This window comes from Apodemus sylvaticus, chromosome 2 (genome assembly GCF_947179515.1).
Source record: "Apodemus sylvaticus chromosome 2, mApoSyl1.1, whole genome shotgun sequence".
NCBI lineage: Eukaryota > Metazoa > Chordata > Mammalia > Rodentia > Muridae > Apodemus > Apodemus sylvaticus.
This window is the reverse complement of record NC_067473.1, coordinates 145,506,994-145,525,946: the sequence shown is the minus strand read 5'-3', so window position 1 is coordinate 145,525,946 and position 18,953 is coordinate 145,506,994. Positions and strand designations below refer to the sequence as shown.

General features: G+C 50.0%; 1 protein-coding gene across 1 annotated transcript in view; it reads left to right on the top strand.

The window, feature by feature from the left end:
- Window positions 1-18,953, top strand: part of Atp2b2 (ATPase plasma membrane Ca2+ transporting 2) — a 98,346-nt gene that overhangs the window by 30,313 nt on the left and 49,080 nt on the right. Inside the window, exons 5-7 of the mRNA XM_052172890.1 lie at window positions 7,999-8,124; window positions 16,508-16,549; window positions 17,303-17,461. Coding sequence (XP_052028850.1) covers window positions 7,999-8,124; window positions 16,508-16,549; window positions 17,303-17,461 — 327 coding nt within the window. The remainder of the gene's footprint in view (window positions 1-7,998; window positions 8,125-16,507; window positions 16,550-17,302; window positions 17,462-18,953) is intronic.

The following is an 18,953-nucleotide window of genomic DNA, read 5'->3' as shown; positions in this document are numbered from 1 at the left end:
TTGGTTTCCTGTAAAGTGACAGTCTTTCTGGACACCTGCTGTGCATCAGGCACTGTGACAGGGGAGGCAATGGGAGGGAGCCAGACTTGCCACTCCTTGGGAAGAATAGGAAGGAAAGCAAAAATGAAGGCCCAGAGGCAGGACCGAACTGGAGCGAGGGACAGAGAGGTAGATCCGTGGATTCCGGACTGTCGTCCAAATCCTGACGTTATTCTGAGTAGAATGGAATTCCCTGGATGAGGTTGCCTAGTCGAGTTGGCATTTTTTTCTGGCTGCAGCAGGGTCAAGAGACAGGCTGGGGAGCCTGTAGGGGGGAAACACCTCTGTGAAACCCTTCCCTACAGAGATACTAAGAGGTCTCAGTGACTGATTATGCTGTTGGCATCTCCAGTCCAAACTGGTTTGGGAAAAGCCCCCTTCAAACAGTTAACCCCACAGGAGAGATAGGAAATGGTATGCAAAAGCCAAGAAAGGCACAGAGAGGTGAGCGGAGGTAGCAGAGGTAACAGAGAGGAGGTTAGAGGGTGAATGGGAACTCCTGGAGGTTAGAGGGTGAATGGGAACTCACTTGGTCCATTTCCCTGCAGGCGAGTGGGATGACCTGGCAATACAAAAGAAAGATCTGTAAGTCTTTCAGATAATAGAAAGTATTTATTTATCTAGAACTTATTTACTGCTTGTCTTATTTGGGGTTACTATTGCTGTGTGTAGCCCCATGACCAAAAGCAACTTGGGGACAAAGGATTTATTTTGCCCAGTTCCATATGACAACTGATCAGCAAAAACAGGAACTCAAACAGGGCAGGATCTTGGAGGCACTAACTGATGTAGAGGCCATGGAGAGGTGCTGTTTACTGGCTTGCTTCCCATGGTTTGTTCAACCTGCTTTGTTATAGAACCCAAGGTCACCAGCCCAAGGGTGGCACTGCCCACAGTGGGCTGGGCCCTCCCCCATCGGTTACCAATTAAGAAATTCCCTATAGGCTTGCCTCCACCCCAAGATTATGAAGTCATTTTTTAAATTGGGGTTCCCTTCTCTCAGATGATTCTAGCCTGTGTCAAGTTGACATAAGACTAGCCAGTATATCTATATACCTATTAAGCCCCTACTGTATGCCAATGGCTAATGGGACAGACAAGAACTATGCTGTGCCGGAATTTTGAACCTGGTCAAGAAAGGAATGCACAACAAGCAAATGGTGAGGTGATCTCTGGGACAGTAAATCTATCAAACACAAGGCTGCAGTGAGAAGGGGAGGGGCCCTGTGGCAGGGAAGAATCTCAGCAGGTCGTGGAACCCCTGACTCAGGAAGTTTCATTAAATCAGTGCTTCTCAACCTTCCTGATGCTGTGACCTTTATTACAATTCCTCATGTTGTGGTGACCCCTGACCATTAAAATTATTTTTGCTGCTACTTCATAACTATAATCTTGCTACTGTTATGACTAGTAATATAAATATTTCTGGAGCTAGAGGTTTGCCAAATGGGTTGCAACCCACAGGTTGAGAACCACTGCTTTCAGGCTAAAGTCAGACCATTGAGAAATGCATTCCAGGCAGAGATATAGCAAGTGCAAAGGTCCTGGGCTCTGAGTGAGAGATCAGGGAAGAGCAGTCCCTTCTGGGAACACAGGGCCATGTGAAAGATCAGGAGATGGTCCCGCCCCTGATGGCCCCAGTTCTGGTCCTTGAGCTGCAGGAGTTGACAGGCAGGCAGGCATCCTTGAAGGAAGCATGCAAGGGTTTCTATGGGAGCGCAGGGCCTGAGTAGGTGCCAAGCCTCCAGACAGCATAGAGACGGAGTAGGGGGAAGGGTGCCAGCAGGAGCCTGGTGGAGACGGCATTCGGAGTTACTAGCTAACAGTGCCACAAGCCAACCAGAGACACAGAGATTTTAGAATGACAGAGACTTTGGAAACTGGCTATTGCTGGTTTAGGGTGAATCACAGGGTCCCTCTCAGAGGCAGGAGGCCCAGAGGGAAATGAAACCAAGCTGAAGGTAAACTGGCAAAGCCAGGAAACTGTTCCTAGGAAGAGGCAGGAGGGGAGTCATGAGGAGGAGTTTGAGGAGCAGTTAGGGATTCTATGGTTCTTGTCCCTTCCTTCTCTTAAGGAGAAGGGTAGAGCTAGAGACATCTCAGGGGATGGCCCGGAAGGGCCAGAAGCCACAAGAGAACAGAGACCTGAGGTCCTTGGAGATTGGATAGGGAACACATCTCAGATGAGTAAGGGACAGAGAATCCTCATCAGGAGCCAAGAGGGTCCTTGAAGCATGGACTGGTCTGGTGGTCAGATCAGGAGCAGGTGACATGTGAGAACCAAGACAAGCAGGGGAGATCTCAAGAAGCTGCCACCGGTTCCCAAGGCTCTGAGGTGTCAAAGAAGTGGATTTACTTTGCCCCTTCAGATGTCCAGGTAACATCCTTGAGGGCAGGATGTAGGAGGACGGCTGGACCAGGGATTCCCAGAGGTTGTGCTGACCTTGTGTGGTCTGGTGGGAAGCTCTGGAAAACACTCTCAGCTTGAAAGGAGAGAGTTGGAGTTGAGCTCCACAAAGATAGCCCCATGCACATGATAAGCTAACTCGATGGATGAGGAAGAAGTAGGCCACACACTGAAGCCCAGCGGGGTGGCAAGAGGAAGGGCGGCAGAAAGGGACAGGTGTGGTCAGCAGCAGGGGACAGAACAAGCACAAGGATGATAAGCAGATAGCGCGTTCCCGTTGCTGGTGCATGAACAGAGCCAGAGCCTGGACGGATCAGAGTGGCTTGCTGGGGGGGGGGGGGGCACTACATCTGATGCCCTATCAACACTGAGGGTCACAGTTTCACCCACCACCCCATAGACCTCACTAAAGACCCTCAAGATTTGTACTCTGCAGCCACTGGGGACAGGCAGAACAACTGCTTAGGACCTGCATCACTGGAAGTCCCCAGGACTATCAGTGCCCTGCATAGCCGCCCCATTAGCACCCCATTATTGCTTTGCAATGCTGATGAGTTTTGCACTGTGCAAACCATCAACATTCACCAAAGTAAAGAACAGACCTAAGGATGTTCCTGCCAGGCCTAATCTAGCTGGTCTCTCACAGAGAGGCCCCACCTACCACAGACAGCCTTCTGAACCTTCTGAACCAATTCTCCAGCCAATCAAGTCTTGGTCCGGAGCTCTGAAACTGAGGGCACTGCCATCTGGAGTCTGTGCCCAGCTTTAGCCCTGAGTTGTGCAGAGTGAGGAGGGAGAAACTGTGCAGAATGTATGAAGAGCAGGCAGCAGGGATGAATGGCCCTGAGCTCTGGTGTGCAATTGCTGTGTGGCCTCAGAAGTGTTACTGCCTTCTCTGAGCCTCAGTTTACCCACAAGGCTCATAGTGTGTCAGTGGTATCACAAAATGGTGGCCCCTGGCACAGGGTCTGTAGAACACATGGAGGACCCCTGTGGGCATCCTTCCTTATGATGGAGACAAGGCTGGATTCTAATCTCTTTCCCTGGGGACCCCAGACAACTCTTCATCTTCCCCGAGCATCTGTTTGCTCACCTGTAAAATGGGTTGGTTGTTCCACTTCAAAGGAGCATGTGGAAACAAGTACTTTTATTTCCTTTCCATGTCCCACTGCCCCTTCCACCTCTCAAGGCTGCCCCTCCCCCACCCCAGCTCCTCTGGGTGGATCTGGGGTTGCTGCCATGGCTAGAAGCCTTGGACTCTCTACCCTTGCCAGAAACCATTGCCAGCCTTCCTGTCTGCCGACCCTTCAGGGACCCACAGGCACAAGCTTTGGGGTATCCACGGACATGCCCCCAAATCCCAGTTTCAGAACCCCCTGCTGGCCCATGACACATCTGAGGTCAAAGAAGGCAAAGAAAAGTCAGGTTCTAATTGTTTGTCCCAGTCCTGTTCAGCTGTGGTCCTAAGCCCTGAGCCCCTAGAAGCTTGTGTCCAGGTCTGTTGTGGAGGTCACAGGCCTGCACTGGGCTTAAAGCACAGCAAACTTGAGGAGAGATAGAGAAAGGGAGTTCTGGCTTAGCACTCACCAAACCCCAAGCTCATCCCCGGAAAATGAGAAGACTCTGGAAAGATCTCATTTTCATAAGCACTAAACCAGGTTGGAAGCATCCACATAACTGACCCCAGGGTGGACAAATGGACAAACACCAAACCATGGCACATTGGGGTGGCAGAGAGAAGGGCTAAGAAATCCCAAAAGCCCAGTTCTTTGGCACCACGGGTTTCAGACACCAGAGGAAGGCTGCAGTAGTTCTATTGATACCTAGAGAGACACCAGCCGTAGTGTTTACCCAGCAATCCCCCTGCAGCAGGTTCCTGAGAGGCAGGTGACATTTGATAAACTCTGGAATATGAACACTTGCTTGGGTTAGTTTGCTTAACCTTAAGACCATCTCAAACTTCTGAAAAAGACTTCACATGCCCTAGGGTCAACAGTCAAGTGCCAGAGATCAGAAAACAAGGAACAGCAGAAGGCTTGGATCTGATCCTGGGTCTGATTGCACCACTGAGGCCTCAGAGAGCCAGCCATACCCCTAGGACAGTAGTTCTCAACCTGTGGGTCATGACCACTTCAGAAGTCAAATGACCTTTTCACAGGGTCCTGACTGTCACATATTTACATTACAATTCATAACAGTAGCTAAATGACAGTTATAAAATATCAAGGAAATAACTTTGTGGTTGGGGGTCACTGTAACTGGACGGTCACAGCATTGGCAAAGCTGAGAACCACTGCCTTGGAAGAAGCTAAACTATGGGACACTGTCAGAGTGACATTTGGAGGACAGAGATGTGCCTCCCCAATCCCCTGCCTGCATCTATCCAGTGGTAGGCCTGAGAAGCCCCTGGGGGGGGGTCCCCAAATCTGGTGAGCCCTTTGCCCTGCCCCCTTCTCTGTCTCCTATCTACCTGCACAGGTTACAGGAGCTGCCAGCCCCCAGGGGGTGATGGGAGTGATTAGATTAGAAGGTGATTTGAAGCCTGCTTATCATGGGTGGAAATTGGCACCCACATCTTTTTCCATCCCCCCTCCGCTAGGCAAATGAAAACAGCTTTCCTGTGGCCTCTGGTCCCAAGGACCAGCGCAGCCGTCTCAGAGCCAGCCTTCTCTTACCCGGATTTTAGGGCTAGCTTTTGGGGCCTTTCCCCTGGGGAGAAGCAGGTTATGCCTACAATCCTATGCTGTAAAGACAGAGAGTTTTAAAGGTCTCCATTGCTTTTCACCAGGGGGGGGGCCTGGGGCAACCTACCTCACCCTTCCAGCTTCAGTCCCCCCCAGGCGTGAGAGCTGAGATTACTGACTGTAGGAGGGAGTGTGGCACTGTTCCAGGATGCAGTACATAGTAGGTGTTCCAGTGCTTTCCTGGGGCTTTGGTTTCCGTGTGTGTGTCTCATGAGCCAGTCAATCCCCTCCTCCCAGCACAGGAGCAGAGTTGGCACCCAGAACACTTAGTTGTAGATCAGCTTAACTCTGCTGCATAGTCTCATAGAGCAGACATGGCTACTGGATGTGCTGGAGCTGGCTGAGGGGTGGAGGGGACAGAGCAGTTGGATGAGCATGGCTGCTGTCTGCTTCCTGGAAGCTGCTGTCAGACTCAGTGATATTCAACACCTTCCTGTAGCGTAGACACCCTGCACCTCCAGGGATGGCCCACATTCACCAGACAAAGTTCAGTCTGATCTCATGAAACTCCAGCTTCTTGGGCAGCCCCTGGCAGCCCCTGGGAACCCCTGGCACCCTCCGGCAGCCCCTGGGAACCCCTGGCACCCTCCGGCAGCCCCTGGGAACCCCTGGCACCCTCCGGCAGCCCCTGGGAACCCCTGGCACCCTCCGGCAGCCCCTGGTAGCCCCACTCTGCTTTCTGTCTCTGGATTCAGAAGCTTGTGGGTCTATGGCTTTCAGACTCCAGCTTATTTAGTGTCCCTAGGGTTCACTGTGTCTCAGTGTGAGTCAGCACTGCCCTCTTCTGAAGGTTGATAGTCCAGTGTTCAAAGAGAGGTAGAGAGAGCACCTTTTCCCACCTTTGCTTTGTCTTACTGTTTCTTAAGACAGGGCCTCATGCAGCCCAGGCTTCCCTCAAACTCAATATATATACCCTAGGCTGTCCATTAACTGAGGCTGTTCTTGAACTCCCGATCCTCTCATCTCTTCTACCATCCAAACACAGAGATAACAAACATACCATTTGTCCCCCTCTCCCGCAAGTTCTCTGGAGTGTCTAAGATAGCCGCCATTCTCTGAGCCTGCACAGTAAAGGCCTGCCTTCTAAAAAACAAGACTTGGTGATTCCAAAGCCTCAAAGATAGGTCTTGGGGAGATGGCTCAACAGTTAAGACCACTTGCTGCTTTTCCAAAAGACCCAGGTTCAGTTCCCAGTACCCATGAGGTAGTTCACAACCTTCTGTAACTATAGTTACATAAGATCCAATGCTCTCTTCTGTCCCCTTTGGTATTGTATACATGTGGTACAAAGATACATCCAGGAAAAACATATACATGCATACATACATACATACATACATACATACATAAACAAATAAACAAAATGAGTAAATCTAGAGCCACTTCACTCTGTAGCTGCCCTTCCAGATCCCTAAGAATTCTAGGGCTTTCTGGAACCCATTTTGAGAAAGTTGAGATTCTGAAAAACTGATCTGAATGTGGCAATGCAGGCCTTCAGTCACAGCTACTCAGGGGCCTAAGGCAAGGGAATCACAGTTCAAAACCTGCCTGGGCCAGAGCAAGGTCAAGGCCAACTTAGGCAACTTAGTGAGATGGTGTCTCAAAACTCAAATATGCCAAAGGCTAAGTATGATATGGCTTAGCCAGTATGGTGCTTGCCTAGCATACACTGGTTCTGTTCCCTAGCACCACATAAATCAGACACGGTAGGATACTGTAACCCAGCATTGGAAAGGCTGAAGCATGGGCATCAGTAGTGTAATATCTTTTGCGGCACAGCAAGTTCAAGACCAAGTGGAGATACATAAGAACCTGTCTCAAAAATGACTGAGGAGGGCACTCTGCAATAGCGCCTCAGATGCACATGGCCTAGATTTAATTCCTAGTACCTCAAATAATAACCATGACAACAATGATAATAGTAGTGGTAACTTTCTAGGAAAAGTGCCTGGAATTTTCTTGCCTCATAAATGCCCCCAGGGAATCTGATGTTACTATATATCCACCATCATGAAACTTGGAAGGTTTGCACAGGATGACTTACAAAAAATAGTCATGTTGAAATAAAGTAGTTTTAAAGTATATAGCACAGTCATGTCTGTGTTTCTGTATTAGCACACAAAACTAAATCCAGAGGGAAGACAAACTACCGGTCCACTGTCACGGGGATGATAGTCAACATCCACCACAGCTGTAAATCATAAGAAAACAACCAGGAGTCTATAATGTATCTAAAATTATGTGTACTGTTATTGGTGACAGTTATTGTGTTATTGGTGACTGTTATTGGTGACATTTGTTATGTATATTTATAATGAGGAGAAAACACTGATTTTCACTTTGAGGTTCATGAAAGCATATATGATTTGAGGTTTTCTCACCTCAGTTCACAGACCCCCTGAATTCTCCATTAGAAGGGAAGGTGAGCCAGTCCTCAGCAGTTCTAGGCCTTAGGTCCCATTTCTTCTTGGTTTCAGAATGAGGTCTGATTCTAAATATCATCCATAAGAAGAAAGTGTTACCTGCTTGGCCTATAAGAACATCAGGAGAAGAAGTAGGGGGTAAGAGATGAGCAGGAAGTGGCTGTCAAAGCCAGGATAGGTGGTTCTCAGCCTGTATCTTCTGTAAAACAGAGAACTGAGAGGCAACAGCAATCTTGTAATACTGTCTCAAGCCCGTCTCTGGCTGAAAGTGCCACTCATTACCTCAGTTACCAAGGTACTACAAGCTGACAGACACCTGTTCCTTCCATTCATTTGTGGAGGAATCTTTGGCCATGTGATAGTAACGAAGTTATACCTTCCTCAGGAACCCATGTGATGGAGGGCTCAGGACGGATGGTGGTGACTGCTGTGGGTGTGAACTCTCAGACTGGCATCATATTTACCCTGCTTGGGGCTGGTGGTGAAGAAGAAGAGAAAAAAGACAAAAAAGGTAAGCCTCCTACCCACACACACACATTCGAAAAACTAGGAAAGGAGCTTTTAAAGCCACATTTTCCATTTATCTGTTCACTCCACATTATTTAGCACTTGCTACACCATGCCCTGTGCCAATAGCTGCCACCTTTGTCCTCAGGGTCTTCTGTAGTTGGGTGGGTTCTATATGTTCCATCTTCCCTAGTCTTTGTCTTGTCTAGTCATGTCACAGAGGCCCCTCCTTTCCCTTAAGATAGAGCTCAGGATGCTGGACATGTCATTTAATCTCCAGGCTCCAGCAGCAGAGGCAGCCAGAAGGAGCTGGTTCCCCATCACCTCACTATTAAATAGAAGTCCTCACACAGAAATATTCCTTCTGACATTGTTAATTAATTCTACCAGCAGAGTATTTAATCTGTCAAGCACAGAACAGTGACAGGCATGGGCAGAGGTGATTCTTGGGAAGGTGGTTAAAATTGATCCCATGCTTACTGCTTCAATTCCCCAGGAGCTTACCATGCCCAAGTCCTGGTTCCACTTACCCTTTCAAAGTAAAAGTCCTTATTACCTGGTGTCCCTCAGTGAGGTGAGTAGCAGTCTGTGATACAAATACCTTTCAAAATAGAGGAGAGATGCTCACATAAAAAGTCCTGAGCACAAAGGTCATAGCAGCCACCTCTTTACCTGGAATCCACACTCAGTCTCAGGCACAGTGCCATCTAAGACTGTCAGCCCCTGGACTCCTTTCCTAAGCTCTAGGGAATCTTCCCCAACACTCTGACCTTTTGGGAGCTTGGGAAAGGTTGATAACCGGGCAGATGGCCCTCCCCAAGTTCAAGCAGGTATGCTACTCATGCTCAGAGGCCACTGGAATACAAAACCTGCATCAGGGCTGAAGGCTACTGGTACCTGACAGAAGAACTACTTTCCAGTGTGTCCCCCTAGGGTCACAGCTGTCCCTTCAATACTGAGCATTAACAGTGAAGCTTCACTGTTAGCTGGGAAATCTAGATGCTGGAAAGAGCAAAGTGGGACTGAGTTCAAACTGGGGCAAAGTCTTGGCTGAGAGTCCCAGCAGGTATTGGGACAGGATCTTATGAGTGAATAAGGACATGTAGCCAGGGAGAATAGACTAAGGGCAGGCAATAGGACAAAGCTCAGAAGTTGGTAGAATGCAGTAGCTCGTTCCAGTATCTGTGGGGCCTGGCTGGGGACAGACACCTAGAAGCTCTTGCAGATGAATCCTATATCTGACAATGTCATGAGGAAGACAGGCATCAGTGGCTCCTTGGATTCCATTCAGGGTCCCTTGCTGAAGCTGAACAAGAATACCGAGGTACAAGATTCAGTTTTGCATAGAGAGTTAAGGTGAAATATAAACAGTTAGTGGCAGAAGAGTCAGAATTGGACCCTTTGGACTTCCCATCCCATCATGTCAACCTGAAACACAGCTCAGAGTCCAGGATGGTCTCATGTGCAGGGGTGTGTGTGCATGTGTGTGTGTGTGTGTGTGTGTGTGTGTGTGTGTGCGCGCGCGCGCGCGTGTGTGTGCATGTGTGTGTGCATGCATGTATTGTGTGTTTGTGTGTATGTGTGTGTGTGCACATGCATGTGTGTGTGCATGTGCGCATGCATGGTGTATGTATGGTATGTGTGTGTGCGTGCGGGCAGAAGCATGTGTGTGTATGTGTGTGTGTGTGTATGTGTGTGTGAGTGTGTGGTGGTCTTGTGTGGCATGCACACAAGGTTGTGTGTGCTTCTCCTTCATTAACATGTCTCAAAAATCATCACACAGGTGTGAAGAAGGGGGATGGCCTTCAGCTACCAGGTACAGTAAGACAACCCTCAGGGAAGATGGGCTCTTAGGAATAGCTGCAGCTGTGGGCCCCTAGATCAGCAGCACATAGACGGAGTAGACCCCTGCCTACTACTAAAGATTGTCCCCTCCAGACAGTTCTCTTTGATCTCCTGTATTCTAGCCCATCAGGACAAAAAAAACCACTCACTCTTCCCCCTTGTCCTTATGTCCCAGGCCAAATGGCACCTCCATTGAAGTCCCACACACTAGCATGCAATACCTCTCTTATCATCATAGCACCCCTGTCCCACAACCAACTAATGTCCCTACTAAGCAGTCTCAGTTTCTGCTTCCAAGCACACAGTGTGTCCACCTCACTCACTAGTTATCCTTTCCTCTTGCTTCACACATAACTGTCTCCCCACCTCAAAAAGAACTCCATAAAGGTGAGCTTGGTGGTGCCATGCCATTGTTAATTTCTAAGTTGAGATCTCCCTGATATAAAAGGAGACATCTAGAAGAAGCCCCTTTCTGGTGAGACATCTCACATGAGGGTTACTACAGTGATCTTCAATGAGCTGGTCCAGGAAGGAGAAGGAAGTGGTGGGCAGCGGCATGATCCTAAATCACCAGCATTGACAGCAGTTCTTCAGGGACACAACTATGGTGGTCACAGGGAAGGCCCCTTATGACTGTCCAGGCCATATACCCCTCACTGAGCATTTTGAATTGGCAAGTCCCTGGACTAGACTGGGGTTCCCACCTGACCAGCCAAGCCAACACAGTCCAGATGTAACCAGAGAGGTACCATCCCAAACAGTTGTGCGATGTGTGCCCTTAATCCCAGCACTTGGGAGACAGACAGGTGGATCTCTGTGAGTTCAAGACCAGCGTGGTCTACAGAACCAGCTCCAGGCCAGCCAGAGCTACACAGTGAGATCCTGTCTCAAAAATAAATAACTACTAAAGTGCCATCCCACCTGAGCATCTGACCACACTCCATGCTGTCCTGAGTCTCAGTCCCCACCCTCCCTTATGACATCCACAGGAACATCTCACCCCATCCCCAATTTGAGTTCCTCACTTTAATAGAGTTTGTTTGGTTTTGTTTTTTTTTTTTTTTTTTAAGAATAAGACATGTGATTATCCCCAGTAGGTTCATGTCTCTGTGGTCGCCTTCTCCATTGTGACATTGCATTTTCCATCCCTCCCACCCCCACAGCGGCCGACGGCGCAGCACCTGCAAACGCTGCAGGTAGCGCAAACGCCAGCCTAGTCAATGGTACGTCTCCACGGCGAGCTCTTGGGCTGGGTTCCTGGGTGTCTTCTGCTCTTCTCCCCACTTGAGGCTTTCCCTGTCCTGGGTCCCACAGACCTCTGACACGCATGGCCTCCCAGAACACTCTCCCTCCCAAACGGGACAGGTCCTTAAAAGCAGAACCGCAACCCAGGAAGTCAACTCCACATGACCTTGGCTTCTGGCCCCATGAGAAGCAGTGTGCTACACAGTGTGGCCCGCCCTTAAGCCTGGTTCTAGCTCTGGTTTTAGAACATTCAGTCAGGAACTAACCAGAAGCTAGCATCTGGGTTCCTAGAAAAAGCTCCAAGCCTCCTCTAAAGCTCCCCCAAGGCAGGACTCAGACTGGGGTTCAGCCCTTTAACCCCACTGAGTATGATTGAGCCACAAACAGACATCTCTTCCTCAGTCTCTTTCTCTTCTCTCTTGCCAAGCCAGCAGGTATCGGGGCTTGTGGGACTTGGGCCTAGTCTGTCCTTCTGGTCTGAACTGGTGTGTCTCATTGGGCCGGAGAATCTAAGGGTCTCTGCATTCTTACTTCCCTGGGGTGGCAGTTGGGGTGGCGGCCCATGTCCCTGGGTCTTTCTCACTCTTTCCTCATACACAACCATGGAGGATTGTAACCACTCGCTCTAGGGATCTCCACTGACCACCATCGTCAGACACTGCCTGTGTCCCTGTTAGGTCCTGTGGTAACCACCTGGGCCATGCCTGGATGCTGGAGACATTAGGGTTTGGCTGTGAATATACTACCAAAGAAGCCAAGGCAAGGGCCAGAAGTGTCCATCACTGAGTGCTGGACGTGTTTCTTATCCATCTGTGGTTCACTTCCCACTCCTCCTGCAGGATGTAGATACCCTGACCCACCCCATCCTCCCAACCTACACACTACACCTCTAGCCAACCTACCTGCTTTCTAAGCGACCGAGAGACCCACCCAGAAGATGTCAGGGGCTGCACAAGGCACCTCTGCAAGCAGTTGCTAATTCTAGTATGGGTCTATTTCAAGCCCAGGAGGAGGAAGAAAGGCAGCTGGGGCTGTGGGTGGTGTCGAGCAGCAGGGAGGGGTGGCTGAGAGGTGACAGAAAGAGCCAGCATGGGCAAGCCCACAGCTGAGTTAGAGGGAACCAAGGACTCACTTTCCCTAGGAGACAAGTATACAGGCATCATCCCCAGCAGCCAGTTCCAGAAGAAAGGGAGTTTCCCTTACAGGCTGCAGCCAGAACCCACAGAGAGGATAAGGAGCTTTGGTTTCTCAAGTGACACTGCACTATTGTTTCCTGTTCTCTATCTCTTTCATCTTCCTGAAGGCCCAGTGACACAGGCTTTGTCTGACTATGAAGAATGAAAAGAATGAGATTCAAGGAAATTAGGACACTAGTCTAATCCCAGTGTGGAAGCTGACTTCTTTAATCCCAGCACTTGGAAGGCAGAAGCAGGTGGATATCTGTAAGCCCAAGGCCAGCCTGATCTACATAGTGAGTTCCAGGACAACCAGGGCTACATAGACTCCCATCTCCAAACAAAACAACAACATAAGAGCTCCAGTCTCTCACCACATGCTGCTCAACACTGCCCATAGCTCCTCACACACAAGCACAGAGGATCCAGCACCCTCTCTGACCTCCAGGCACACTTGTGGCACACAGATATACACTCCACAATGATGTTCTTAGAGGTTGTTCCAACAATGTTCTTAGAGGTCATTCCACAATGAAGTGTGTCTTATAGGTTTTCCAAGGAAATTAAGAGATTTCCCCATCCCCAGGAAAATGATCCTCTAATTAAAGACATTTGAGGGCCCTGATGTGGTGATATGAATCTATAATTCTAACACTTAGGAGACAGACATCCTAGCAGATGAGAACATCCTAAATTTGAGACCAGCCTAGGCTACAGAGTAGGGTCCTATGTGAAAGATCTCAGTGGCCAGGGACCTAGCTCAGTGGCCGGGCATTTGCTTAGCATAGACAGGGTCCATGGTATTCTATGATCAGAAGACTCTGGGAAGGAAAGAAGGAAGGAAGGAAGGAAGGAAGGGAGGGAGGGAGGGAGGGAGGGAGGGAGGGAGGAAGGAAGGAAGGAAGGAAGGAAGGAAGGAAGGAAGGAAGGAAGGAAGGAAGGAAGGAAGGAAGGAAGGAAGGAAAAACAGCAGGCAGGCAGGCAGGCAGGTCATCAGACCCCAATTCAGGCCAACAAATGAGAATTTGAACTGTAACACTGTTCAGACTCTGGAAGGATGCACAGAGAGCCGGTGGCTGAGGCTGGGAAATGAGAGAGAACCCACTACAATCTCACCTCCTTTCTCTGAGCCAAACTTTGGTGATACAGGGAAGAAAAAAGCAACAGCCACAAAAATGGTGGCAGTGGTTCGCTAACTGTGACCCTCCTCGGTTCCACATCCGAAAGGTGGGGTGTCTGCCCTTCCTGACAGCATCATAGTCACTGTTTTTATTTCATTGTTTCCTTTTACACTCATGCACATCAATCGAAACAGAGTGCTCGGCAGGTAGTTTTCCTCAGCATCCCTCTGGCTGCCATGGGCCCATTTCACAGGGAAGAAAAGAGAAGTGACCTTTCCTAGGTCCCCTAGCCTGCAACCCATCCCCACCGAAGCTTGTTTATTGTCAGCTGTCCAGGAATCTTCCAGGTTCAAGATAAGTCCATCTAGAACATATGCAGAAGAGATCCTGATAGACCTCACTCACCCCCTCTCCTTGTTCCTCTCTCCCTTATCCTCTAGCCCGTCTTCCGGGTCCCTAATGAGGGCTGCCACAGTACAATGCAGGGCTAGGTGGACACCAGTTTAATAAGAGCCTCAAATAAGTCCCTTGCTTCTGACAAAACAGGCCATCTGCAGCAAAGCGCTCCCAGATACTGCTCCCTTCCTCCAGTGTATGCAATGGTGATTATTTGTCTAGCTGTGTAATCGCTATAGCAATAAAAGAGAGAATAGTTAGCTTTAATGGCTACACGCAGCAGCTAGGGCATCTGGTAATATGAGGTAAAAACAGCCCTTCTAGCATTCCAGAGGTGCTTCTGAGAACCCAGTCCTCTGACACCCCTTAACCCAGTTAGTGAAATTATTATAAGAAACAAAAAATAATTATTTCCCGTTATTCTTTTCTCTTAAAAAGGAAAGAAAGAAAGAAAGAAAGAAAGAAAGAAAGAAAGAAAGAAAGAAAGAAAGAAAGAAAGAAAGAAAGAAAGAGCTTTTCTTCATGCTGTTTTTAATCCAAAAGAAAGCATCTTACAGTAGGACCAGAAGAGTCTTTATCCTGAAACCCCAGGTGGGTTTGAAGCCCTCTGATGAGAGTTATGGGTAGCGATTAGTGAGCTGGCCTGTCTGAGTTACCCACCAAGCATCCACAGTCAGTGACAGCAGCAAGATAATCTCAAGGCTGCAGGGCTAATTTAGAGGTGTTCTGTGAAGACAAGATACCTCTGGACTTCCATCGGCCTCAGCTTTCTCATCTATAAAATTAAAATGTTGACAGTTCCTCTCCCCTGACCTTGCAGGGCCTGACAAGACCTGACACTTGCAGGAATGTCTTCAGCCAGCTGAAGGCTGGACTCTGGAAGTGGCTGTTATGAATAAAAACCTAAAACCCCAGGTGCTCCCCGAGTTTAGCTATATCACCCCACCGTGCCGAGGTGGGAATGGACTAGAAGCAGCAAAGCCACACAGCTGGTTGGTGTTGAGACGAAAGTCTCAGGAACCCTTCACAGTGCCACCACGAGCCCCCTGCCCTGGGCTCAGAGGAGTCTTGGCAGAGGGAAATAACAGCATTGAAATATTCACACGCCAAAGCACACTGCCTTAACAGTCACCTCCCTCTTGGATCCTCAGTTTCTCCTCTATAGATGGGAGTCTAACAAGGAGCATCCTTCTCAGAAGAGGCAGTAATAAACACTACAGCAGTGTTTCTTGACCTGTTGGTCATGTGACCCCTTCACAACAGTAGCAACATGACAGTTGTGAAGTAGTGAGGAGACAAAGGGTTACAGTATTAGAATGGTTGAAAACCACTGTAGTGGATGAAGGCTTGAAGACCATGTGAATCTAGAGCCTGGTGACATTGGCAGTAGATACCATGGGTAGATACCCTTCCCCCACCCGGCCTGAGGGACCAAAGCTGGAGGAAATTTTAGTGGATGATGCAGGCCTAGTGGACAGGAAGGCACAGCTGAAAGAAGCAGCAACCCCCACGCATGCCCACAGTGGCCCAGGCTAGGGCAGGGGTTCCCAGCGAGCACCGATGGCAGGAAAACAGCCCGACACCCAGCCCTTCCACCATCCTGGGCAGCATCAGGCCCTGGCATGACCAGGAGCACCCAGTATAGTCACTGGATCCTGCTAGCCTGTCTGTGAAGCTGGAGCTACTGCTTAAGACCTCTTTTCCAGGGACCAGTGGCTTCCTCCCAGGACGAGGACATTCCCACAGACCTTCAGTGACCATTTCTGGGGACCCCTTGCTCACCCTGTGCCATGTATACTCGGCAGGATTTTAGGCAGGGGTGTCCTCAGTGTCTTAGCATCATATCCTTCAGAAGAACAGTCTGCCCCGCCCAGCCCAAAACAAAGGGACCTGATGACCCTCCATTCCTCCATCCTAGAAAACTGATTCTCTCTCTCTCTCTCTTCTCTCTCTCTTCTCTCTCTCTCTCTCCTCTCTCTCTCTCTCTCTCTGGAAAATGAAAGTGATATAGCTAAAAGGCAAACCAGGAGGACCATGAGTTCCAGGACAGCCTAAGATATTTAGCAAGATCTTGTCTCTACTAAAATAAAGCATAAGAGGGGTCAGGGTTACAGCACAGTGGTAGAGTATCTGCCTAGGATACACAAAGCCGTACATTCAAATCCTTATTACTGCGAGGGGATGGGAGGGAGAAAAGAAGGAAGGGAGAGGGAGGAAGGAAGACTCGAACATTTCTCTTTTCCTCCTTTCAGCCATAAGCATCATGCCAGGTTCAGTCTGGGGATCTGGGAGCCTCCCTCTGCTGTCTGTGTGCAGACTCTGGTTCCTTTGGCTTTCCAGATCATTCTTTTCATCTATAAATCACTGCAGGCCAAGGTCATTCCAACAAAAACCCCCCACAAGCAGCCCCAAAGAGAACCAAGAGCCCTTGCGCCCCCACAGCCCCTGTGGCTCACACGATGGCCAGACTGGCCCTCATTCCAGATGTCCTGAGCCTCCCTGAGCACCTTAGCCCATCCTGACTGTGACATGCGTGTCTGTGGTCTGTTGCGTCCTCGTGATGACCCGTGCTGCCTGTTGTCTGTTGAAATTCTCTGTTGTGTAGGTAAAATGCAGGATGGCAGTGCCGACAGCAGCCAGAGCAAAGGTAACTGCAGCCATGGGGCTAGCGTCACACAGAGATAGGAATTCGCTGGGGCCAGAGGCAGATGCGCCCACGCCTGTGGGGAGCTCTGGCATCTTTTGGGGTGCAGCCATGATTCTCATTGTACTGGGTAAGATAAATAGGTGTCATAGTGAGGTAGAGGATGTACCAGGGTCAGGATCTCCCAAGCCTACCTTTCAGTTGGGGCCTGGAAGTTGGCTCTTAGAGACTATTACAGGTGGAGGCTTGGCTGGTCTCTGCTCAAAAGAGCCACGGGTCCTTCTGGCTATCCCACAATGACAAGGATCCCTTGACCGGAAATGGGAACTTGGCACTTGTGCCTGGGACACCTTACTTTCTTTTTAAGCCATGTTTTGTGTCCTTCCTAGCAACCCAACAACTTGGCCTCAAGAATGCCCAGGGGGGGCCCTCTCTTTCTATCTGATTGTAAGAGGGCCAAGGGCCCATGCAGGGTGGGGTCTTGGTTCAGCCCTGTCCTTCTGGGAATCCAGGGTAGAGCCCTATCCTATAAAATCCCAAATGTATCTCTGATCCCAGGTCCCAGGTGCTACGGGGACCCAGACACTGCAGCTGGAAGGGGCAGGTCCCATCCGAGGCTTCGTTGCCAGCCATGCGGGGCCTAGATGGGGCAACCAGCATTCCTCCTGGGCAGGCAGGGTGGGTGCGAAGCATCCCGGCTGATAGGCTAACCCGCATGTGTGTGTCTGTGTGCATGTGCATGCTCTGCCCGTACAGCCAAGCAGCAGGATGGGGCAGCTGCTATGGAGATGCAGCCTCTGAAGAGCGCAGAGGGCGGCGATGCAGATGACAAGAAGAAAGCCAACATGCACAAGAAGGAGAAGTCGGTGCTTCAGGGCAAGCTCACCAAGCTGGCTGTGCAGATAGGCAAGGCAGGTGAGTTCACAGCAGGGACCTTCCTTCCAACCCCTGCCCCATTCTGCCCTCTACCTTGATTCCAATGGTCCTGGAAGCCTGCCCTGCTCTGGATAGACAAAGCCCCTCTCTGCATACAGTCTGCCACAGCACAGTTCTGAGGATTTGCCATGGCAGCTTTCCCCGCCTCTGAGTCCCTGTCTACTCTTCTGTAAATCTCCAGTTTTTGTCTCAGGAAGGCAGGTTGCTTTGAGAATTAAAGGTGGCTGTGTAGACAGGGGACTTAGCCTGTGGCTTATATGGAGGCAGACATACCCTGTATGGCCTAAAGTGGCATAGACACGGCGGCAAAGACTTTATCCTGAGAACAGTGGGGAAATATGGAAGAGGTAACAGCAAGAGAGAGCCAGAATAGATTTGGATTTGATAATGCCCACCTTAGCTATAGTGAAGAAGGAGGGCTGAAGGGGTTGGGGGCAGAGCCAGGAGTCCTTGCAGAAGGACTTATCTGAGCTCCAGCGAGCAATCCAGACTTCCCAACTGAGATGTTAGCTGCAGGTGATAGCTGTGGCAGTCTCCCGGGCCAGCTGCAAGGTGAGCCCCAGCCCTGCAGCACAGCCTTGACCTCCCCTTGCACTGAGGGTGGATGAAAGGCAAGACCTCCCACCTGGCTACCGAGGCCTCTGTGGCTGTCTCCATTTCTAATTAAAGACAGCACAGCAGGGGACAGCTGCAAATTATAGGCTCAGCGGTCTATATTTAAACCTGGTGACAGCTCTCTAGGCTGCCAGAGCTTGGCTCCCGCCCCTGCGGCTGTCGAGCAGGGATAGAGCCAGGCTCTGACACTCCACAGCTGGAGCTAGCTAGCATAGGGAGCTATGGGCCCAGGGATTTCCCCCTTCTCTGCTGTTGCTCTCAGAGGCAAGTGACTCCACAGTAGAGTGTGGCACTAAAGGGCCAAGAAACTAAGTGATGGCAACCTCTTGGCCTCTGAGCACCTCAGTCCCCAATCCACCCTGCCAGGGACAAAGCATCCCCGCCTTCCACTGCCTCCCTCTGAGGCAGAATCCCTGGTGTCCAGGGATTTATTGATGGGCAACTCCAAGCTGTGTCTGCTAAGCAAGAAATGCATCTCGGAGATAGTGAAAAGCCAGAGTTTTGACAATTATGGAGAATTCCTAGTCTTTGTTTCATCTCATGGGACCCCTAGACCACAAGTTACATGACAAAGGACCTCCACCATGTAGACCACAAGTTACGTGACAGAGCACCCCCACCATGCAGAGCTGCCTGGGCCTTGAGCATCTGGGGAGGTTGTACCCACAGGCCCTAACCGTCACCCCTCCTCCATCAGAGGAAGCTGGTAGGCATACCTCTGTGGGCAACTGAGGCAGGTCAGGAATAGGCACACCGATCTAGCAGGGGGGACCCCAAAAACCAAGTGTATCTTTTGAGTTACAGCATTCCTAGCCAGCCATATCCCTATCTGAGCCTCTGTTCCCCCCACCTGGGA